Source organism: Pseudophryne corroboree, chromosome 2 (genome assembly GCF_028390025.1).
Source record: "Pseudophryne corroboree isolate aPseCor3 chromosome 2, aPseCor3.hap2, whole genome shotgun sequence".
Taxonomy (NCBI): Eukaryota; Metazoa; Chordata; class Amphibia; order Anura; family Myobatrachidae; genus Pseudophryne; species Pseudophryne corroboree.
Window position 1 is genome coordinate 355,172,930 of NC_086445.1, and position 24,672 is coordinate 355,197,601.

A 24,672-nucleotide genomic window follows, 5' to 3' on the forward strand; every position below is an offset into this window, starting at 1 on the left:
CTGCGGCCCCGCGATCCGGCGGCGTGTGTGTGACTCACTTTAGGATGGAAGAAGCCGGCACCTCCGCTGCAGTGACCCGGCAACAGCGACGTGGGAGTATACAGCGCCGCTGGGGGTGATGGAGCTGCACGCTGGAAAGTCTATGAGACTTTGCCTGCAGCAGCCCTGGAAGTCTTCTTTACATTTTCTCTGTTCAGTCTGTAAAACGAAGCTCTGAAAAGGCTGCTTATGGCAGCCGCCTGTTAAGTACCTGCATACTGCAAGGCACCAAACTTACAAACTGAGCTCACTGGCATGGAGACGGGGTTATAGAGGAGGCGGCACTGTGCATCTTGGGAACAATCAAAAGCTTTGAGCCTGTTGGTGCCTCGGATCAAGATCCTACTCTACACCCCGATGTAATTCCTTGTGGAGCCCAGTGTACCCCGCAGCAGAAATATACTTGGATTTCAATCTAAAGTCTGATGCTGCCAAGCATAAGTAACCTAAAAAAGTGCTTCAATCATCACAGGGGGTAAGTAGGCATTACAATCTTTCATACCGCAAGTTGGGATATGCAATGCAATGGGGAAGATTCAATTGTTTTGGGCGTCTAAAAATCCCATCTAAACAATTCAATTGTATTTAGTTGTCCATGCACATTGCAAATGTTGCAGACCAGGTTTAGCCATCTAAAATGTGCCAAAGTGCCCAGTTTCAACATATTTAGGCTGGTGGCCTAAACGGCAGAACAACTGAATTGCTGTCGCTGGGCACCCTCTAGTTGCGGCCACAGAAAAAACATTTGAATTGTCCCCAATAAATCTAAAACTCATAATCAGTTATTTTGTATTTTACTTTTGTCAACAAACTTTTCAATAAAGGCACAGCTTATACATTGTAACTTTAACGTAGTTTAAAGGCCTAAGTGTTCCAGAAACCAACCTTTAAAATTTTTGATGATCAGTTTTCTTGAAGCCGCAGGTTTAGAGGCCAGGGCTGAAGTTTTAGTTAGTCCATTGGTATGACCAACCAGAGTTGAAAAGTTTGCTTTCCTTTGAGCGTCTTGCTCCATGGCAGTAGGTAATTATCATTAACCACTCATTTGGTGTCTGAAGTGCAAAAACAAATGCATAAATTGAAAAACTGCACACTCACAATATTATTAGTGTTTATTTATAGGGCACCACAAAACATTGCAGTTATGTACAGAGCAGTAGTACAACTGTGTAATGAGTAACACATAAAATACAAGGGTAACATAATAGAAAGAGGAATACAAAAAAAGGGTATGGTAATGGAAAAAGAATTACAAGGATATCTAGGGTAGCCGAATGTGGGTAGCATCGTTTGGTAAAGAAAAGGCGAACAAAGTACAAGGGGGCAATCTTCCTACAGGGCCGATTCAATTGTGGCGCGTGTAACCTGCTGGCCGTCTAAAGGAATGGGAGCTGTCAACCGTGTAAAATGCTAATGAGTGTCTTAACGGAGCAACAATTGAATAGCTCTAATAGACGGCCATTAGCAGAGACGCCCAGAGGGAGGGAGGCTCAACAACTGTATCGGCCCCTAAGTGTCAACGTTGCTGGGGTTGTAAAACTCAAACATTGACAGCAAACTGAAGCACCAAATCACTGTATTTACTAGTCTAAGGTTTTGATGGGGTTTTATATTCCATCACCGATGTCCATCTGTTTTACATTGGTTTTGTTTTCACTTTAGTATTAAGAGAGCAATTTTTATTATCTAGAGGGAAAATATTAATTGTTAATTTGGGTTTAAAAAAAAAAATTCTACTGAAGGGGAACCATTTTAGTGCTCACTCTAGGTACAGGTTGGTGATCAGTGAGAAGAGCATATTTACATATTGAAGGACAACATTTTAGACGTGATTTATCTCTACAGCTACGATACAGAAGCTGTAGCAAGCTGTCCTCACGGATCAGCACCCTGCACATACAGTGAGCACTAAAATGGTTCCCCTTCAGTAGAAATTTTTTTTAAACCCAAATGAACAATTAATATTTATATAGCCAAACAATAATAAATGCTCCTCACATCATTTAAAAAAGAAAACCATTTTTAACACAATTTTACAATTAACAGATACTGAGTCTTTAATATACTTAATATATATTGCTGTCATAACAAAATAACAAATTTCTATTAATATATTAATAATGGTAACGCCCTCATAAAGAATAATATCAGTGTTATCTGCCTCTTTATTCAATACATAATGATTGACATCATTAGAAGTGTATTCCGAGTCCTCTCCTTCTGAATGACTAGATAGAGGGGGTGACACGTAAAGGGGGCGCAATTAAGGCAGGGTGGCAGTCTGGTAGGCTTTGAGTCGAGACATGGATTTTGAAAAACTAGAAGATTAGAGCAAGTTTGAAGGAGGATGGGAAGATGCCAGTGGAGACGAAAAGGTTTAAGAGCTTTGTGAGGTGGAATCATGTATTAGGGCAGATGCAGAGGAGAAGCTAAGGGATTGAGGGTGATCTTGGGCTTCATTCCCTGGGGTGGAGAGGAGGAAGCAGAAAAATGGCAAGGAGAGGGTGTGATGAGCTTAAGAAGAAGATATTTCTGATGGATTCAATTTTGGAGATGAATGTGTCAAAGACAAAACGCAGTAAGGCATGGAAAGTGGGTGGAGGAAGAGAGTTGAAGGTGAAGAAGCACAGGAAATTACATGTTAGAATGAAACGTAATGAAAGATTATTCAGCGATGGAGAGTGGAGGATGAATTACATTATATAGTATAGGGCTCTGAAGCTCAGTTTCTTTTTGGAAATGCTTAACCATAGTACTGCTAGTGGATATGAAGTATTAACAGGTATGTATTCATCATTCTTAGAGATAGCGTTTTTGCTAGGAATGTGCCTTGTTGTGGTTTTTCCTGTGTCTCAGTACTATTGTATGCACATTTTGTTCAGTTAAAAGCACATAAAGGTAACAGAAAAGTCAGAATACAACTAATGCACGTCACTCTACAAGAGCTTGATTGAATAAGAAAGCCCACATTATAAAATCAGAACATCAACATGAAGTGTCCACAAGGCAACGATAAACAAACTTCTATACAGACTGAGTGAATGCACTATGCATGTAACCCATCTGCCTGTCTGTCTGCTGTCCACCACTGGGCTACATGTACTCATTGATGTTTTCGTTGCACAACCTATTTTCTTTAAATCTAATGAAAACACCAAAAATGGCCAGATGTTATTCAAGACACATTACCATTCTGTATTAACGGTCAGCTTGCATACATATAAAAGTACATAAACTAGTATGAAGAGTGATAAATTGTGAAAACAAAGCTGTACATTGAAAACCGTAAGATACACACCTAGCAAATAATATGCCATCATTCATGCAGATTGTTCCAAGGCATCGGGTAAAACAAAAGAAGAGAACATTGTGGCTGTACAATCTTTACTTTAGGGAGAATAAACTATTTATGCCGCAGTAAGGTTCACACGGTGTTAACCAAGTTAATATTAAATCCTGGTCAAAGTACGAATATAACAAGTATGGAACAGGTCTCTCTGACCATTTGAGCATGTAATACTGAACACTGGAAGTCAGTATTACCAGCATACAGAAGGCATTCTAGAAAAGCATAAACTACAGGGCAGGCTCTGACAGAACACTGGGAATGAAGCTGTAATGGGAAATTGGTTCTGAACAGTTTATTTACTTTTTGGTAACAAATGTATTACTGGGACATATGACTGGCATGCCTTCTATCCCTGTCCTAAAATTAGGCATGACACATGAATGAGATATCACAGACGTTAATAGAACACTTGTCCTGGAAAATGAAGATTTTGTCATAAGACTAATTAAACTTAAAATAGTGAACCACAAAGTCACACTACACTGAAGGACAGAAACAGCAAATAGTACTTCATAATATGGCTAGCTGGAGTTTGCTTATTGCTGAATGTACTGGCAATACAATAACAGGGGGCACCCCGCTCCAACAGAGGGATCCCCGACTCTTCCTGCTCCTAGGTTTACACAGCTATGTCAAGTGCAGAAGGTAACTTCCCCCACAAGGCCGCATGACATCAGCACCGGTGTATCTCACTGGCTACAGGCTAGCACACACTGAGGCAGGCTGGGGAGACACACTACTGCGGGCTGCTGCGCTGCAGGCCTCACACTAGGGAACCTAAGCGGACTACTAGGCAGAGCATGCCGGTTGGGGAGCTGTCCCGCTATCTCGGGCTGTTATGACTACAGACAACGGAGCCCTCTTCCGGTAACACCGGGACCTGGTATTGGCACCTCTCGGAGACTCACCATGCAGGGACCGCGCATGCGCCGGGAAGTCTCGCTTCGCCAGACATTACTAGTGACGCGGGACGGGCGACGCATGCGCCTTCTGGTGACCGGTGGTCTCTGCTGCAATCGCGTCATCAGAGGTCGCCGGCGATATGCTGTTTGCGCATGCGCAGTTGTGTGCGGCTAGTCTTGGAAAACAGCGAGCTGCCCGGACTGCTCTGAATCTGATGTGTAGTAGCTGGTTGACGGCGTAAGTGCGAGCTATGTTGCGGGGTGGGGGGCCTGGGGCTTACATCGCGGCCGCCGTGTAATATGTGCACGGGCGGACTGTGCTGCAGAGGTGCTGTTCTCGTTCAAGGGTGTATGAGACCTGACGCAGCACTCCAGAGGGAAATGTATTAAACCATACCTCCCAACATGGCCCTCTCCAGGAGGGACAGAATGCTCTGTTTCTGGACTTTTCTCTTTATTCATGAGAGCCATCACCTGTGCTGAAACATCTTTCTCATCTATTATCCTGTTCAAAACAGGTGCAGGTAATCATACATTAAGAGGGAAGTCCAGAAGCAGAGCATTGTGTCCCTCCTGGAGAGGGTCATGTTGGGAGGTATGATTAAACCTTGGCGAGGGATAAAGTACCAGCTAATCAGTTCCTAACTGTCATATTACATGCTGTGTTTAAAAAATGACAGAAGCTGATTGGTTGGTACTTTATCTCTAAAACTTTGACAAATCTCCATAATCCCATGATTGTATGACATTAAGGCCCCCATACATTGCAGACAGTGCTGCAGCTCACACCACACTCTGCAGGGTGAAGATGTATGTAATATATGTGCTGGCTGCTGGTCCCCGGAGATTGGCACTGCCCCTGCACTTGAGATGTAGTATTCAGCTTCACTCTAGGGATGACCATCGTCCACCGATGATTCCTAATCATCAGTGGATTATGGCCTCTGTTGAATGCTTTTGACATCAGTGGGAGAGAACCAGATGGTTTCCATCCATTGATGGCACTGCATAAACAATTTTTTTTTTTATGTATTATTGTGCAGGGACTCGGAGCATAGCTCTGCCCTGACACCTGTGAAGCCCCACTCCCAGGTTGTGATTGGCCATTGGGTCATTCACTGAAATAACAGGGGTGACCATCGATGAGTGAAACCATCAATGGTCTCCCATAGCATAGTTGGTGACCATCAATGACCACTCACAGTTCCACCATCAATGGAGAATACACGATGACCATTCGTACTTCACTCTCTGTCAAAGCCTGACCCCAGACTGTGAAACCTAGCCATTGGGAGTTTGGAGAAGGGCTTAGAGCAGGGGTGGCCAATCAGTCAGAGGCAAAGAGCCAGAAAAGATCCATAGTAAAGGGCAAGAGCCACTATCATGCGTACGGTGTAGGCGCGCGCACAAAAATGGGGGTGTGGCCTAGTTTTCACAAAGCCACACCCCATTTTTGTGCGCACACCTTTCGGTATGACATTTGTAGGAGTATGATACACATGTCCACACAGTGCCAGCTATGCCCCCAGTGCCAGATACACATGCTCCCACAGTGCCAGATATACCCCAGTGCAGATACACATGTCCTTACAGTGCCAGATATGCCTCCAGTGCCAGATACACGTCCTTACAGTGCCAGATATACCCCTAGTACAGATACACATGCCCCCACAGTGCCAACTATGCCCCCAGTGCAGATCCATATGCCCCCACAGTGCCAGATACACATGCCCCCACAGTGCCAGCTATGCCCCCAGTGCAGATCCACATGCCCCCACAGTGACAGCTATGCCCCCGAGCAGATCCACATGCCCCCACAGTGCCAGCTATGTCTCCAGTGCAGATCCACATGCCCCCACAGTGATTCCCCCCCTCCCCCATGTGCTGCTCACCCGCCGCGCTGCTGCTGTTGTGAGGGGAGGAGAGCGCAGCGCGCGCCTCTCCTGTTCCTCTGACTCCGGCGGTGGCGTCTATCTTAAATTCAGCGCCGGCCCGTGAGCCAATCAGCTCGCGGTCCGGCAGCCAATCAGGAGCTTAGCTGTCGGACCGCAAGCTCTGATTGGCTCATGGGCCGGCACTGAATTGAAGATAGACACCGCCGCAGGAGTCAGAGGAACAGGAGTGGCGCGCGCTGCGCTCTCCTGCCCTCTCCTCACACGCCGGAGAGACTGTAGAGTAACACACAGCAACTTCTAAGCCTTAGAAGTTGCTGTGTGTCGGGCAGCGGTGGCCGGGAGCGGATCGAGCCACATGCGGAGGATGAAAGAGCCGCGGGTTGGCCACCGCTGGCTTAGAGGAAGAGAGATGCGTAATGCTAAGTCCCAGATGCTGCATGGCGCCTGTGATCAACATAACGGTGCTGATCTCCAGGGACCTACAACCAGCACATATGTTACATACATCTCTTCATACAGGATGGGTGTGCACCGCAGGGTGGCACCCCTCCTCTGCACGGTGCAGTAGTCTCTGCCATTGTGCCGGAGTCTACTGCACATGCGCAGGTCTCCGGAAACATGGCACGTGCCATGTTCTGGAGACCAATTTGACTAATGGGCATGTGCAGCTGCATTTTTGGCTGTGATTTTCTTCACGACTGCAGCGCCTGACGCTGGACTCCGAAAAAGGTATCAAAATATGGGTGCGGTGTGGGGCCCATGTGCACCGCACACATTGCACCCATTATAGAAACGCCAATGTCTTCATATATGTTTATATGTGCTAAGCGTCTCCCCTGACCTGCACTATGTAGTCATCGCTGCAGCCGCTGCTGATTAATGATATATTTGGGCAATGTTCCATTCCCTTGATGGGATAGTCAGGGAATTGGGAATATTAAACATGTTTAAAAATCCAAATTCGCTGAGCATGACCGAAAATGGAAACAGAGATATGACAGCTAGGTCACTGCTGGGTGCCAGGGATATGGCAGCTAGGTCAGTGCTGGGAATGATGGACAGGGCGGCTAGGTCACTGTTGGGAATCAAGAATATGGCTGTTGGATAGCCACAACGTATTGGTTATTCAGATATTTGGCAGCCTAGCAAGCTATTTCTGTTTGGTGGCTAGTTAACTGTAACACCCCAAAATTGTGGGCATTTGGGAATATGACAGCAGTCCAAATCGTATTACTTTGGGTTATTGAGAGTAAAGTAGTGTAATGAGTGGGAACATGGCCATACTTTGCAATACAACAACCCAGTAGTGAATCAAGGATATGTCTTATTATAAGCATTTATTTAGAGAGCGCTGCAGAGTTCTGCTGCTCCATGCAGAGCAGTAATACAAGCAGGGATAGTAACAAAATCATATGGCAACCAGCATCTGTCTGACTTTACAATGTGTATACATCATGACTAGGGCGGTCATTCCGAGTTGATCGTAGCTGTGCTAAATTTAGCACAGCTACGATCAGGCACTCAGACATGCGGGGGGATGCCCAGCACAGGGCTAGTGGCGATGCTCTTGCATTTCAGGAGTACCTCCTGGCCAGCGCAGCTCCTGCGGCTGGCCGCGAGAACCTCTTCGCTGCCGGGGTCGCAGTGGCTGCGTGTGACGTCATGCAGCCGCCGCGGGCCACCCCCACATCTGTCTGGCAACACCTGCTTTGGCCGGACCATGCCCCCCTAAATGGCGGCTTAACGCCGCCACCCAGCCCCCTCCCGCCCATCGACCGTCTCTGCCGTCTGGCATGCGCCAGCGCATGCGCAGTACTGACCCAATCGCACTGCTGCGATAAACTGCAGCGTGCGATCGAGCTAGAATGACCCCCTAAATTACATAAAATACAGCAAGCAGGTATGACATGAGAGGTTGGGGAGGTGGTTAATAGATAGACAGTTGCAAGGTTGACAGTCAATAGGTAGACAGGGTCAAAATGTCAACATGAGAAAGGTCGGCACGGTTTTTTAGGGGTTTTTCGTGTTTTTACAACTTTTACTGCATTTACTATCCATGTCACAAACTATTACCTTTAGTAACCTTGTGGTGAGCAGAGTGAGCTACTAAGCCCAAAGCGTGGCGAGCATAGCATTTCACAAATTTGGGTGACATATGTTTAAAAGCACAAAATAACTTAGAATTCTTTTTACTTTTTTTGTGTCGACCTAATGACTCAACTTTATTAATTTCTATCTTCTGTATCACACCTGAGAGTATGGATGGCCCTGCTAGTCAGAACTTACCTAAAGGGAGGGTGGTAGAAGAGTTGGTGCTGGGATACTTGAAAGGAGGTTGTAGGGATCGAGCAGTGGTCTGAGATGCATTCATGATTTTAGGGAGTTTGAAGTAGTTTGACGCAATGTCTAGGCAGCTATTCGCATTCTCAGTCTATGGCAGTGGTTCTCAAACTTTTTTGAGTCACGGCATCGTAGAGCATCACAAATGTTTTCACGGCACCCCTAGGCCAAAAGTTTCTTATTGAGAAATTTTAGAAAAAAAATTAAATTATGTATATATGTCATCCTTAGGTCAGTTATGTGCTGAGGGGCTTCTGTTTGCCCACATATTTTATGACTGGCACCACAAGCACTGTTTTTGCCTATTACATTGACCATAAATAATTTGAAGTGGTCCTGGACCACCAACTCAGGGCACCCCTGCAAGACCCTCTCGGCACCCCAGGGTGCCACAGCACACAGTTTGAGAACCACTGTTCTAGTTAGCTGTCCATATCCCATTACTGCTGGGAATTTAAGAGCCTACACTTAATAATCCTTTATTCATATAGCATCAGCATACTGCTGTCAAGTTCGACCCACTGTTTATTCATTTGCAGTAGTGCCTGCCCCAGTGGGGTTTTCAGTTTAATTTGTCTACCAGAGTCACACAGAGAACATACTGCAGTCTAGATTCCTTGGCACAACCTAGCACTTTTGGGAATCAGGGATATGTAAGTCAATTCAGCAGTCCACATGCAATGACGGCAGAGAACGTATAAAGCAAGAATTTAACAAGAAAAAATATGCACTGAGGCCGATTCAGAATTGAATGCAAATTCGCGTTGCAGACAGATTTGTGTGATGTGCGTGCTTATTGCCAAATAGATGTGTGCAACTTTGCTAATGAGCAACTATCCGCCTGTCCATCCATGCAGTGCCAGTGGAAGCTGACTTTCATTCACTTTGGAATCGGCCCCATCAAAACATAAAATACCAGAAGGATAAAACAAACCAGAATAGTTTTAAAAGGAGAGAAAGGAAAGGGGGTGTGAAACTGAAATGTCTGATAAAAAAAACCCATATTAGGCCTCATTCAGGTTTGTTAGCACACCAAAAAAAGCAAGTAACTGGGCATAACCATGTTGCACTGCAGGTGGGGCAGATGTAACTTGTGCAGAGGGATTTAGATTTAGGTGGGTTGTGTTCAAACTGAAATCTAAATTGCAGTTTAATGTTAGTCAGTCTGTGTTTACCATGAATAGAAACAATATAACCCACCCAAATCTCTGCACATATTACATCTGCCCCACCTGCAGTGCAGCATGGTTTTGCCCAATTGCTTGCTTTTGTGGTTTGCTAACAAACCTGAATAACCCCCCTTTTGCCTACTACTGCAAAGCATCAGGGAGTTCTGAATAGAGAAAGATTTGAATTTGTCATCATACCTCTATATTTCAAAATAGCTGTTTAGACGCTTACTAGTTTTTAATTAGCTTAATTTGGACAATAATTATGTGTCATTTTGGAGATGATATTCTGCAAAGTGCTGAATAATGGGTTAAAATATGTAGTATCTGGGTGCTGTATGGATGGGACAGGTGTTTTTACATTGCAGGTGGGAGTTCACATGGTGTTTTTTAACAAATCTTTAAAAGTTGCTTAAAATAGTATATTCAGCCATTTGTGATTTTCTTATTTTGATCAATATGCTGGGTTAGCAGTTTGTTTTTGTTCCCTATTAGGATCTGTGTAATCTTACTAAGAAGCGGAGATGGCGCACATAACCATCAATCAGTATTTACAACAGGTATTGTGATTTGAATCGGTTATCTTTTATTTGTTTTGGAAACTAGAGTCAATGTAGTCTCCCATAAAATAAATTGCTTTATGTATAAACAGAGTTTATGAAATGAGCATTTAGGGTGATATTCAATTGTCCTCCCTAAATTTCCATATGCAAGAAAAGGGGGTATTATCCCGATTCCCCCCCCCCCAATGTTTCGCATTGGGCTATTCAGTTAAAACCTGCTTTTCTCTAATGTCCTAGTGGATGCTGGGGACTCCGTAAGGACCATGGGGAATAGACGGGCTCCGCAGGAGACAGGGCACTTTAAGAAAGAATTTGGATACTGGTGTGCTCTGGCTCCTCCCTCTATGTCCCTCCTCCAGACCTCAGTTTGAATCTGTGCCCGGACGAGCTGGGTGCTACTTAGTGGGCTCTCCTGAGCTTGCTATAAGAAAGTATTTTGTTAGGTTTTTTTATTTTCAGAGAGATCTGCTGGCAACAGACTCTCTGCAGCGTGGGACTGAGGGGAGAGAAGCAGCCCTACTCACTGAAGATAGGTCCTGCTTCTTAGGCTACTGGACACCATTAGCTCCAGAGGGATCGTACACAGGATCTCACCTTTTGTCGTCCGATCCCGGAGCCGCGCCGCCGTCCCCCTCGCAGAGCCGGAAGACAGAAGCCGGTAACAGAAGCAAGAAGACTTCAAAAGCGGCGGCAGAAGACTCCAGTCTTCAAACTGAGGTAGCGCACAGCACTGCAGCTGTGCGCCATTGCTCCCACATTAAACCCACATACTCCGGTCACTGTAGGGTGCAGGGCGCAGGGGGGGGCGCCCTGGGCAGCAATTAGGAACCTCTTGGCAAAAAGTAGCATATATACAGTTGGGCACTGTATATATGCATGAGCCCCCGCCATTATTTTACACACAAACGCGGGACAGAAGCCCGCCGCTGAGGGGGCGGGGCTTCTTCCTCAGCACTCACCAGCGCCATTTTCTCTCTACAGCTCCGCTGAGAGGAAGCTCCCCAGGCTCTCCCCTGCAGAAACACGGTAAAAGAGGGTAAAAAGAGAGGGGGGGCACATAAATTATGCGCAAAAAGCTTTATATACAGCAGCTACTGGGTTAACACTAAGTTACTGTGTGATTCCTGGGACATACAGTGCTGGGGTGTGTGCTGGCATACTCTCTCTCTGTCTCTCCAAAGGGCCTTGTGGGGGAACTGTCTTCAAAAAGAACATCCTCTGTATGTGTGTGGTGTGTCGGTACGCTTGTGTCGACATGTTTGACGAGGAAGGCTATGTGGAAGCAGAGCGGGAGCAAATGAATGTAGGGTCTCCGCCGACGGCGCCGACACCTGATTGGATGGATATGTGGAAGGTTTTAAATGATAATGTTAATTCCTTGAATAAAAGGTTGGATAAAGTTGAAACCTTAGGACAGTCAGGGTCTCAGCCCATGCCTGCTCCTATGTCGCAGAGGCCGTCAGGGTCTCAGAAGCGCCCACTATCCCAAATTGTTGACACAGATATCGACACGGAGTCTGACTCCAGTGTCGGCTATGATGATGCAAAGTTACAGCCTAAATTGGCTAAAGCTATACGTTATATGATTATAGCAATGAAGGAGGTGTTGCACATCACAGAGGAAACCCCAGTCCCTGACAAGAGGGTTCATATGTATGGGGAAAAAAGGCAGGAGGTGACCTTTCCCCCTTCACATGAGCTAAATGAGTTATGTGAAAAAGCTTGGGAATCTCCAGATAAAAAACTGCAGATTTCCAAGAGGATGCTTATGGCGTATCCCTTCCCGCCAACGAACAGGTTACGCTGGGAATCCTCCCCTAGGGTGGACAAAGCTCTAACACGCTTATCCAAGAGGGTAGCCCTGCCGTCACAGGATATGGCCACTCTAAAAGATGCTGCGGATAGAAAGCAAGAGGGTACCCTGAAGTCCATTTATACACATTCAGGTACCTTACTAAGGCCGGCAATTGCGTCGGCCTGGGTGTGTTGTGCTGTAGCAGCATGGACGGATTCCTTATCTGAGGATTTGGATACCTTAGACAAGGATACTATATTAATGACCCTGGGGCATATAAAAGACGCTGTCCTGTATATGAGAGATGCTCAAAGAGACATTAGCCTACTGGGCTCTAGAATAAATGCAATGTCGATTTCTGCCAGAAGGGTCCTGTGGACTCGGCAATGGACAGGCGATGCCGACTCAAAAAGGCACATGGAGGTTTTACCTTACAAGGGTGAGGAATTGTTTGGGGAGGGTCTCTCGGACCTGGTCTCCACAGCTACTGCTGGAAAGTAAATTTTTTTGCCATATGTTCCCTCACAACCTAAGAAAGCACCGTATTACCAAATGCAGTCCTTTCATTCACAAAAAGGCAAGAAAGTCCGAGGTGCGTCCTTTCTTGCCAGAGGCAAGGGTAGAGGAAAGAAGCTGCACAACACAGCTAATTCCCAGGAACAGAAGTCCTCCCCGGCTTCTACTAAATTCACCGCATGACGCTGGGGCTCCACAGGCGGAGCTAGGCCCGGTGGGGGCGCGTCTCTGAAATTTCAGCCACAGGTGGGTTCACTCCCAGGTGGATCCCTGGGTAATAGAGATTGTGTCTCAGGGATACAAGCTGGAATTCGAGGAGATGCCCCCTCACCGATACCTCAAATCGGCCCTGCTAGCTTCCCCTTAGAGAGGAAAATTGTGTTAGCTGCAATTCACAAATTGTATCTTCAGCAGGTGGTGGTCAAGGTTCCCCTCCTTCAACAAGGAAAGGGTTATTTCTCTGATGTCCTAAGTGGATGCTGGGGACTCCGTAAGGACCATGGGGAATAGCGGCTCCGCAGGAGACAGGGCACAAAAGTAAAAGCTTTAGGATCAGGTGGTGTGCACTGGCTCCTCCCCCCATGACCCTCCTCCAAGCCTCAGTTAGGTTTTTGTGCCCGGCCGAGAAGGGTGCAATCTAGGTGGCTCTCCTAAAGAGCTGCTTAGAGTAAAAGTTTTATTAGGTTTTTTATTTTCAGTGAGTCCTGCTGGCAACAGGCTCACTGCAACGAGGGACTTAGGGGAGAAGAAGTGAACTCACCTGCGTGCAGGATGGATTGGCTTCTTAGGCTACTGGACACTAGCTCCAGAGGGACGATCACAGGTACAGCCTGGATGGGTCACCGGAGCCGCGCCGCCGACCCCCTTGCAGATGCTGAAGAGAGAAGAGGTCCAGAAATCGGCGGCTGAAGACTTCCCAGTCTTCTTAAGGTAGCGCACAGCACTGCAGCTGTGCGCCATTGCTCTCAGCACACTTCACACCAACAGTCACTGAGGGTGCAGGGCGCTGGGGGGGGCGCCCTGGGCAGCAATGAAAGTACCTATGCTGGCTAAATATACATCACATATAGCCTCTGGGGCTATATGGATGTATTTAACCCCTGCCAGGTTGTCAGAAAAACGGGAGAAGAAGCCCGCCGAAAAGGGGGCGGGGCATATTCTCCTCAGCACACAGCGCCATTTTCCCTCACAGAACTGCTGGTGGGAAGGCTCCCAGGCTCTCCCCTGCACTGCACTACAGAAACAGGGTTAAAACAGAGAGGGGGGGCATTTTTGTGGCGATATTATTACATATTAAGATGCTATAAGGGAAAACACTTATATAAGGTTGTCCCTGTAAAATTATAGCGTTTTGGTGTGTGCTGGCAAACTCTCCCTCTGTCTCCCCAAAGGGCTAGTGGGGTCCTGTCCTCTATCAGAGCATTCCCTGTGTGTGTGCTGTGTGTCGGTACGTGTGTGTCGACATGTATGAGGACGATGTTGGTGAGGAGGCGGAGCAATTGCCTGTAATGGTGATGTCACTCTCTAGGGAGTCGACACCGGAATGGATGGCTTATTTAGGGAATTACGTGATAATGTCAACACGCTGCAAGGTCGGTTGACGACATGAGACGGCCGGCAAACCAATTAGTACCTGTCCAGGCGTCTCAAACACCGTCAGGGGCTTTAAAACGCCCATTACCTCAGTCGGTCGACACAGACACGGACACTGACTCCAGTGTCGACGGTGAAGAAACAAACGTATTTTCCATTAGGGCCACACGTTACATGTTAAGGGCAATGAAGGAGGTGTTACATATTTCTGATACTACAAGTACCACAAAAAAGGGTATTATGTGGGGTGTGAAAAAACTACCTGTAGTTTTTCCTGAATCAGATAAATTAAATGAAGTGTGTGATGATGCGTGGGTTTCCCCCGATAGAAAATTATTGGCGTTATACCCTTTTCCGCCAGAAGTTAGGGCGCGTTGGGAAACACCCCCTAGGGTGGATAAGGCGCTCACACGCTTATCAAAACAAGTGGCGTTACCGTCTCCAGATACGGCCGCCCTCAAGGAGCCAGCTAATAGGAGGCTGGAAAATATCCTAAAAAGTATATACACACATACTGGTGTTATACTGCGACCAGCGATCGCCTCAGCCTGGATGTGCAGCGCTGGGGTGGCTTGGTCGGATTCCCTGACTGAAAATATTGATACCCTTGACAGGGACAGTATTTTATTGACTATAGAGCATTTAAAGGATGCATTACTATATATGAGAGATGCACAGAGGGATATTTGCACTCTGGCATCAAGAGTAAATGCGATGTCCATGTCTGCCAGAAGATGTTTATGGACACGACAGTGGTCAGGTGATGCAGATTCCAAACGGCACATGGAAGTATTGCCATATAAAGAAAAAGACACCGTCTTTCAGCCTCAGTCCTTTCGTCCCCATAAGGGCAAGTGGGCAAAAGGCCAGTCATATCTGCCCAGGGGTAGAGGAAAGGGAAGAAGACTGCAGCAGGCAGCCCCTTCCCAGGAACAGAAGCCCTCCACCGCTTCTGCCAAGTCCTCAGCATGACGCTGGGGCCGTACAAGCGGACTCAAAGGCGGTGGGGGGTCGTCTCAAGAGTTTCAGCGCGCAGTGGGCTCACTCGCAAGTGGACCCCTGGATCCTACAAGTAGTATCCCAGGGGTACAGATTGGAAATTCGAGACGTCTCCCCCTCGCAGGTTCCTGAAGTCTGCTGTACCAACGTCTCCCTCCGACAGGGAGGCAGTATTGGAAACAATTCACAAGCTGTATTCCCAGCAGGTGATAATCAAAGTACCCCTCCTACAACAAGGAAAGGGGTATTATTCCACACTATTTGTGGTACTGAAGCCAGACGGCTCGGTGAGATCTATTCTAAATCTGAAATCTTTGAACACTTACATACAAAGGTTCAAATCAAGATGGAGTCACTCAGAGCAGTGATAGCGAACCAGGAAGAAGGGGACTATATGGTGTCCCTGGACATCAAGGATGCTTACCTCCATGTCCCAAATTGCCCTTCTCACCAAGGGTACCTCAGGTTCGTGGTACAGAACTGTCACTATCAGTTTCAGACGCTGACGTTTGGATTGTCCACGGCACCACGGGTCTTTACCAAGGTAATGGCCGAAATGATGATTCTTCTTCAAAGAAAAGGCGTCTTAATTATCCCTTACTTGGACGATCTCCTGATAAGGGTAAGGTCCAGAGAACAGTTGGAGGTCGGAGTAGCACTATCTCAAGTAGTTCTACGACAGCACGGATGGATTCTAAATATTCCAAAATCGCAGCTGATTCCGACGACACGTCTGCTGTTCCTAGGGATGATTCTGGACACAGTCCAGAAAAAGGTGTTTCTCCCGGAGGAGAAAGCCAGGGAGTTATCCGAGCTAGTTAGGAACCTCCTAGAACCAGGCCAAGTGTCAGTGCATCAATGCACAAGAGTCCTGGGAAAAATGGTGGCTTCTTACGAAGCGATTCCATTCGGCAGATTTCACGCAAGAATTTTTCAGTGGGATCTGCTGGACGAATGGTGACCACGGATGCCAGCCTGAGAGGCTGGGGAGCAGTCACACAGGGAAGAAATTTCCAAGGAGTGTGGTCAAGTCTGGAGACTTATCTCCACATAAATATACTGGAGCTAAGGGCAAGTTACAATGCTCTGAGCCTAGGAAGACCTCTGCTTCAAAGTCAACTGGTGCTGATCCAGTCGGACAACATCACGGCAGTCGCCCACGTAAACAGACAGGGCGGCACAAGAAGCAGGAGGGCAATGGCAGCAAGGATTCTTCGCTGGGCGAAAAATCATGTGATAACACTGTCAGCGGTGTTCATTCCGGGAGTGGACAACTGGGAAGCAGACTTCCTCAGCAGGCACGACCTCCACCCGGGAGAGTGGGGACTTCATCTGGAAGTCTTCCACATGATTGTGAACCGTTGGGAAAGACCAAAGGTGGACATGATGGCGTCCCGTCTGAACAAAAAACTGGACAGGTATTGCGCCAGGTCAAGAGACCCTCAGGCAATAGCTGGGACGCTCTGGTAACACCGTGGGTGTACCAGTCGGTGTATGTGTTCCCTCCTCTGCCTCTCATACCCAAGGTACTGAGAATTATAAGACGGAGAGGAGTAAGAACTATACTCGTGGCTCCGGATTGGCCAAGAAGGACTTGGTACCCGGAACTTCAAGAGATACTAAGAAGGGACTTGCTTCAGCAAGGATCATGTCTGTTCCAAGACTTACCGCGGCTGCGTTTGACGGCATGGCGGTTGAACGCCGGATCCTAAGGGAAAAAGGCATTCCGGAAGAGGTCATCCCTACCCTGGTCAGAGCCAGGAAGGAGGTGACCGCACAATATTATCACCGCATTTGGCGAAAATATGTTGCATGGTGTGAGGCCAGGAAGACCCCCACGGAGGAATTTCAACTCGGTCGATTCCTGCATTTCCTGCAAACTGGACTGTCTATGGGCCTCAAATTAGGGTCCATTAAGGTTCAAATTTCGGCCCTGTCGATTTTCTTCCAGAAAGAATTGGCTTCAGTTCCTGAAGTCCAGAAGTTTGTCAAGGGAGTACTGCATATACAACCCCCTTTTGTGCCTCCAGTGGCACTGTGGGATCTCAACGTAGTTCTGGGATTCCTCAAATCACATTGGTTTAAACCGCTCAAATCTGTGGATTTGAAATATCTCACATGGAAAGTGACCATGCTGTTGGCCCTGTCAGAATTGGCGGCTTTGTCTCACAAAAGCCCATATCTGATTGTCCATTCGGACAGGGCAGAGCTGCGGACTCGTCCCCAGTTTCTCCCTAAGGTGGTGTCAGCGTTTCACCTGAACCAGCTTATTGTGGTACCTGCGGCTACTAGGGACTTGGAGGACTCCAAGTTGCTAGATGTTGTCAGGGCCCTGAAAATATATGTTTCCAGGACGGCTGGAGTCAGGAAAACTGACTTGCTGTTATCCTGTATGCACCCAACAAACGGGGTGCTCTTGCTTCTAAGCAGACGATTGCTAGTTGGATGTGTAGTACAATTCAGCTTGCACATTCTGTGGCAGGCCTGCCACAGCCAAAATATGTAAATGCCCATTCCACAAGGAAGGTGGGCTCATCTTGGGCGGCTGCCCGAGGGGTCTCGGCTTTACAACTTTGCCGAGCTGCTACTTGGTCAGGGGCAAACACGTTTGCAAAATTCTACAAATTTGATACCCTGGCTGAGGAGGACCTGGAGTTCTCTCATTCGGTGCTGCAGAGTCATCCGCACTCTCCCGCCCGTTTGGGAGCTTTGGTATAATCCCCATGGTCCTTACGGAGTCCCCAGCATCCACTTAGGACGTCAGAGAAAATAAGAATTTACTTACCGATAATTCTATTTCTCGTAGTCCGTAGTGGATGCTGGGCGCCCATCCCAAGTGCGGATTGTCTGCAATACTTGTACATAGTTATTGTTACAAAAATCGGGTTATTATTGTTGTGAGCCATCTTTTCAGAGGCTCCGCTGTTATCATGCTGTTAACTGGGTTCAGATCACAGGTTGTACAGTGTGATTGGTGTGGCTGGTATGAGTCTTACCCGGGATTCAAAATCCTTCCTTATTGTGTACGCTCGTCTGGGCACAGTATCCTAACTGAGGCTTGGAGGAGGGTCATGGGGGGAGGAGCCAGTGCACACCACCTGATCCTAAAGCTTTTACTTTTGTGCCCTGTCTCCTGCGGAGCCGCTATTCCCCATGGTCCTTACGGAGTCCCCAGCATCCACTACGGACTACGAGAAATAGAATTATCGGTAAGTAAATTCTTATTTATTCGACCATGTTTGTGGTTCCGAAACCGGACGGTTCGGTCAGACCCATATTGAATTTAAAATCCCTGAACATATACCTGAAAAGGTTCAAGATGGAATCGCTCAGAGCGGTCATCGCAAGCCTGGAAGGGGGGATTTTCTGGTGTCTCTGAACATAAAGGATGCATACCTTCATGTCCCCATTTATCCACCTCATCAGGCGTACCTCAGATTTGTGGTACAGGATTGTCATTACCAATTCCAGACGTTGCCGTTTGGTCTCTCCACGGCACCGAGAATTTTCACCAAGGTAATGGCGGAAATGATGGTGCTCCTGCGAAAGCAGGGGGTCACAGTTATCCCATACTTGGACGATCTCCTCATAAAGGCGAGGTCCAGAGAGCAGTTGCTGATCAGCGTAGCACGCTCTCGGGAAGTGTTACAACAGCACGGCTGGATTCTAAATATTCCAAAGTCGCAGCTGATTCCTACGACGCGTCTGCCCTTCCTGGGCATGATTCTGGACACAGACCAGAAGAAGGTTTTTCTCCCGACGGAGAAGGCTCAGGAACTCATGACACTGGTCAGAGACCTCTTAAAACCAAAACAGGTGTCGGTGCATCACTGCACGCGAGTCCTGGGAAAGATGGTGGCATCGTACGAGGCCATTCCCTTTGGCAGGTTCCATGCGAGGACCTTTCAATGGGATCTGTTGGACAAGTGGTCCGGATCACATTTACAGATGCATCGGCTGATCACCCTATCCCCCAGGGCCAGGGTGACTCTTCTGTGGTGGCTGCAGAGTGCTCACCTTCTCGAGGGCCGCAGATTTGGCATTCAGGACTGGGTCCTGGTGACCACGGATGCAAGGGTGGGGGGCAGTCACACAGGGAAGAAATTTCCAAGGTCTGTGGTCAAGTCAGGAAACTTGCCTTCACATCAATATCCTGGAACTAAGGGCCATATACAACGCCCTAAGTCAAGCGGAGACCCTGCTTCGCGACCAATCTGTGCTGATTCAGTCAGACAACATCACCGCAGTGGCTCATGTAAACCGCCAAGGCGGCACAAGGAGCAGGGTGGCGATGGCGGAAGCCACCAGAATTCTTCGCTGGGCGGAGAATCACATAAGAGCACTGTCAGCAGTGTTCATTCCGGGAGTGGACAACTGGGAAGCAGACTTCCTCAGCAGGCACGACCTCCACCCGGGAGAGTGGGGACTTCATCAAGAAGTCTTCGCGCAGATTGCAAGTCGGTGGGAACTGCCACAGGTGGACATGATGGCATCCCGCCTCAACAAACAGCTACAGAGGTATTGCGCCAGGTCAAGAGACCCTCAGGCGATAGCTGTAGACGCACTAGTGACACCGTGGGTGTTCCAGTCGGTTTATGGGTGTGTTGTGCTGTAGCAGCATGGACGGATTCCTTATCTGAGGTGCTGAGAATCATAAGAAAAAGAGAAGTGAGAACAGTACTCATTGTCCCGGATTGGCCAAGAAGGACTTGGTATCCAGAGCTGCAAGAAATGCTCACAGAGGACCCATGGCCTCTGCCTCTAAGACAGGACCTGTTGCAACAGGGGCCCTGTCTGTTCCAAGACTTACCGCGGCTGCGTTTGACGGCATGGCGGTTGAACGCCGGATCCTAGCAGAAAAAGGCATTCCGGATGAGGTTATTCCTACGCTGATAAAGGCTAGGAAGGACGTGACGGCTAAACATTATCACCGTATATGGCGAAAATATGTTGCTTGGTGTGAGGCCAGGAATGCCCCTACGGAGGAATTCCAGCTGGGCCGGTTCCTTCACTTCCTACAGTCGGGAGTGACTTTGGGCCTAAAATTGGGTTCCATTAAGGTCCAGATTTCGGCCCTATTCATTTTCTTTCAAAAAGAACTGGCTTCTCTTCCTGAAGTCCAGACGTTTGTAAAAGGAGTGCTGCATATTCAGCCTCCTTTTGTGCCTCCAGTGGCACCTTGGGATCTTAACGTGGTGTTGAGTTTCCTGAAGTCACACTGGTTTGAGCCACTCAAAACCGTGGAGTTAAAATTTCTCACGTGGAAGGTGGTCATGCTATTAGCCTTGGCTTCAGCTAGGCGTGTGTCAGAATTAGCGGCTTTGTCACATAAAAGCCCCTATCTGGTTTTTCATATGGACAGGGCAGAATTGAGGATCCGTCCACAATTTCTGCCAAAAGTGGTGTCATCCTTTCATATGAACCAACCTATTGTGGTGCCTGTGGCTACTCGTGACTTGGAGGATTCCGAGTTACTAGATGTGGTCAGGGCTTTGAAGGTTTATGTAGCCAGAACGGCTAGAGTCAGGAAAACTGAGTCGCTGTTTATCCTGTATGCACCCAACAAGCTGGGTGCTACTGCTTCAAAGCAAACTATTGCTCGCTGGATCTGTAACACGATTCAGCAGGCTCATTCTGCGGCTGGGTTGCCGCTTCCAAAATCAGTAAAAGCCCACTCCACAAGGAAGGTGGGCTCTTCTTGGGCGGCTGCCCGAGGGGTCTCGGCGTTACAGCTTTGCCGAGCGGCTACTTGGTCAGGTTCGAACACTTTTGCAAAGTTTTATAAGTTTGATACCCTGGCTGAGGAGGACCTTGTGTTTGCTCATTCGGTGCTGCAGAGTCATCCGCACTCTCCCGCCCGTTTGGGAGCTTTGGTATAATCCCCATGGTCCTTACGGAGTCCCCAGCATCCACTAGGATGTTAGAGAAAATAAGATTTTACTTACCGGTAAATCTATTTCTCGTAGTCCGTAGTGGATGCTGGGCGCCCGTCCCAAGTGCGGACTTCTTCTGCAATACTTGTATATAGTTATTGCTTAAATAAGGGTTATGTTTGGTTGCATCAGGGTTGATCTGATGCTCCGTTGTTGTTCATACTGTTAACTGGGTAAGTTTATCACAAGTTATACGGTGTGATTGGTGTGACTGGTATGAGTCTTGCCCTGGATTCCAAAATCCTTTCCTTGTACTGTCAGCTCTTCCGGGCACAGTTTCTCTAACTGAGGTCTGGAGGAGGGACATAGAGGGAGGAGCCAGAGCACACCAGTATCCAAATTCTTTCTTAAAGTGAATTGTCTCCTGCGGAGCCCGTCTATTCCCCATGGTCCTTACGGAGTCCCCAGCATCCACTACGGACTACGAGAAATAGATTTACCGGTAAGTAAAATCTTATTTCTCTAACGTCCTAGTGGATGCTGGGGACTCCGTCAGGACCATGGGGAATAGCGGCTCCGCAGGAGACAGGGCACAAAAGCAAGCTTTTAGGATCACATGGTGTGTACTGGCTCCTCCCCCTATGACCCTCCTCCAAGCCTCAGTTAGGTTTTTGTGCCCGGCCGAGAAGGGTGCAATCTAGGTGGCTCTCTTAAAGAGTTGCTTAGAAAAAGTTTTTAGGTTCTTTATTTTCAGTGAGTCCTGCTGGCAACAGGCTCACTGCATCGAGGGACTTAGGGGAGAGATTTTCAACTCACCTGCGTGCAGGATGGATTGGATTCTTAGGCTACTGGACATAGCTCCAGAGGGAGTCGGAACACAGGGCTCGCCCTGGGGTTCGTCCCGGAGCCGCGCCGCCGACCCCCCTTGCAGATGCTGAAGATGAAGAGGTCCGGAACCAGGCGGCAGAAGACTCTCAGTCTTCATCAGGTAGCGCACAGCACTGCAGCTGTGCGCCATTGTTGTCAGCACACTTCACACAGCGGTCACGGAGGGTGCAGGGCGCTGGGGGGGGGCGCCCTGGTCAGCAATGTATAATACCTGTATGGCGAAAAATACATCACATATAGCCCTTGAGGCTATATGGATGTATTTAACCCCTGCCAGATATCTAAAACTCCGGAGAAGAAGCCCGCCGAAAAGGGGGCGGGGCCTATTCTCCTCAGCACACAGCGCCATTTTCCCTCACAGAAATGCTGGTGGGAAGGCTCCCATGCTCTCCCCTGCACTGCACTACAGAAACAGGGTTAAAACAGAGAGGGGGGGCACTGATTTGGCGATATGTATATATATTAAAATGCTATAAAAGGAACACTTATATAAAGGTTGTCCCTGGATAATTATAGCGTTTTGGTGTGTGCTGGCAAACTCTCCCTCTGTCTCCCCAAAGGGCTAGTGGGTCCTGTCCTCTATCAGAGCATTCCCTATGTGTGTGCTGTATGTCGGTACGTGTGTGTCGACATGTATGAGGAAAATATTGGTGAGGAGGCGGAGCAAATTGCCTGTAATGGTGATGTCACTCTCTAGGGAGTCGACACCGGAATGGATGGCTTATTTATGGAAATTACGTGACAATGTCAACACGCTGCAAGCCGGTTGACGACATGAGAGGGCCGGCGAACAAATTAGTATCTGTCCAGGCGTCTCAAACACCGTCAGGGGCTGTAAAATGCCCATTTACCTCAGTCGGTCGACACAGACCCAGACACGGACACTGATTTCAGTGTCGACGGTGAAGAAACAAACGTATTTTCTTTTAGGGCCACACGTTAAGGGCAATGAAGGAGGTGTTACATATTTCTGATACTCCAAGTACCACAAAAAAGGGTATTATGCGTGAGGTGAAAAAACTACCTGTAGTTTTTCCTGAATCAGATAAATTAAATGAAGTGTGTGATGATGCGTGGGTTTCCCCCGATAGAAAATTATTGGCGGTATACCCTTTCCCGCCAGAAGTTAAGGCGCGGTGGGAAACACCCCTCAGGGTGGATAAGGCGCTCACGCGCTTATCAGAACAAGTGGCGGTACCATCTACTGATAGGGCCGTACTTAAGGAGCCAGCTGATAGGAGGCTGAAAAATATCCTAAAAAGTATACACACACATGCTGGTGTTATACTGCGACCAGCGATCGCCTCAGCCTGGATGTGCAGAGCTGAGGTGGCTTGGTCGGATTCCCTGACTAAAAATATTGATACCTTTGACAGGGACAGTATTTTATTGACTATAGAGCATTTAAAGGATGCATTTCTATATATGCGAGATGCGCAGAGGGATATTTGCACTCTGGCATCAAGAGTAAATGCGATGTCCATATCTGCAAGAAGATGTTTATGGACACGACAGTGGTCAGGTGATGCAGATTCCAAACGGCACAAAGATGTATTGCCGTATAAAGGGGAGGAGTTATTTGGGGTCGGTCCATGGGACCTGGTGGCCAGGGCAACTGCTGGAAAATCCACCGTTTTTTACCCTAAGTCACATCTCTGCAGAAAAAGACACCGTCTTTTCAGCCTCAGTCCTTTCGTCCCTATAAGAGTCATATCTGCCCAGGGATAGAGGAAAGGGAAGAAGACTGCAGCAGGCAGCCCATTCCCAGGAACAGAAGCCCTCCACCGCTTCTACCAAGTTCTCAGCATGACGCTGGGACCGTACAGGACCCCTGGATCCTACAAGTAGTATCCAAGGGGTACAGATTGGAATGTCGAGAGGTTTCCCCCCTCGCAGGTTCCTGTAGTCTGCTGTACCAATGTCTCCCTCCGACAGGGAGGCAGTATTGAAAACAATTCACAAGCTGTATTCCCAGCAGGTGATAATAAAATTACCCCTCCGACAACAAGGAAAGGGGTATTACTCCACACTATATGGTGGTACTGAAGGCTAGGTGAGACCTATTCTAAATCTGAAAAATTTGAACACTTGCAAGGGTTCAAATCCAGATGGAGTCACTCAGAGCAGTGATAGCAAAGAACAAGGGGACTATATGGTGTCCCGGGACATCAGGGATGCTTACCTCCATGTCCCAAAATTTGCCTTTTCTCACCAAGGGTACCTCAGGTTCGTGGTACAGAACTGTCACTATCAGTTTCAAGACGATGCCGTTGGATTGTCCAAGGCACCCCGGGTCCTTACCAAGGTAATGACCGAAAGGAGGATTCGTCTTCAAAGAAAATGGACGACCTCCTGATAAGAACAAGGTCCAGAGAACAGTTGGAGGTCGGAGTAGCACTATCTCAAGTAGTTCTACGACAGCACGGGTGGATTCTAAATATTCCAAAACCGCAGTTGTTCCGACGACACGTCTGCTGGTCCTAGGGATGATTCTGGACACAGTCCAGGAAAAGGTGTTTCTCCCAGAGGAGAAAGCCAGGGAGTTATCCGAGCTAATCGGGATCCTCCTAAAACCAGGAAAAGTGTCAGTGCATCATTGCACAAGAGTCCTGGTAAAAATGGTGGCTTATTACGAAGCGCTTCCATTCGGCAGATTTCACGCAAGAACTCTTCAGTGGGATCTGCTGGACAAATGGTCCGGATCGCATCTTCAGATGCATCAGCGGATAACCCTATATCCAAGGACAAGGG

General features: G+C 47.9%; 2 protein-coding genes across 5 annotated transcripts in view; one reads left to right on the plus strand and one right to left on the minus strand.

Moving 5' to 3' along the window:
* Positions 1 to 4,401, minus strand: part of CUL4A (cullin 4A) — a 242,315-nt gene extending 237,914 nt beyond the window's left edge. Inside the window, exons 1-2 of one of the 2 annotated variants that reach the window (XM_063953120.1) lie at positions 4,297 to 4,401; positions 925 to 1,091 (exon numbers count right to left, since the gene is read on the minus strand). In XM_063953120.1, the coding sequence (XP_063809190.1) occupies positions 925 to 1,054 (130 nt within the window). In that variant the 5' untranslated portion in view covers positions 1,055 to 1,091; positions 4,297 to 4,401. The other variant, XM_063953119.1, reaches the window with a different exon arrangement.
* Positions 4,394 to 24,672, plus strand: part of PCID2 (PCI domain containing 2) — a 152,878-nt gene continuing 132,599 nt past the window's right edge. Inside the window, exons 1-2 of one of the 3 annotated variants that reach the window (XM_063953121.1) lie at positions 4,394 to 4,528; positions 10,190 to 10,254. In XM_063953121.1, coding sequence (XP_063809191.1) covers positions 10,219 to 10,254 — 36 coding nt within the window. In that variant the 5' untranslated portion in view covers positions 4,394 to 4,528; positions 10,190 to 10,218. Of the gene's footprint in view, positions 4,529 to 10,189; positions 10,255 to 24,672 lie in introns of those variants that run through there. The other 2 variants (XM_063953122.1, XM_063953123.1) reach the window with 2 other exon arrangements.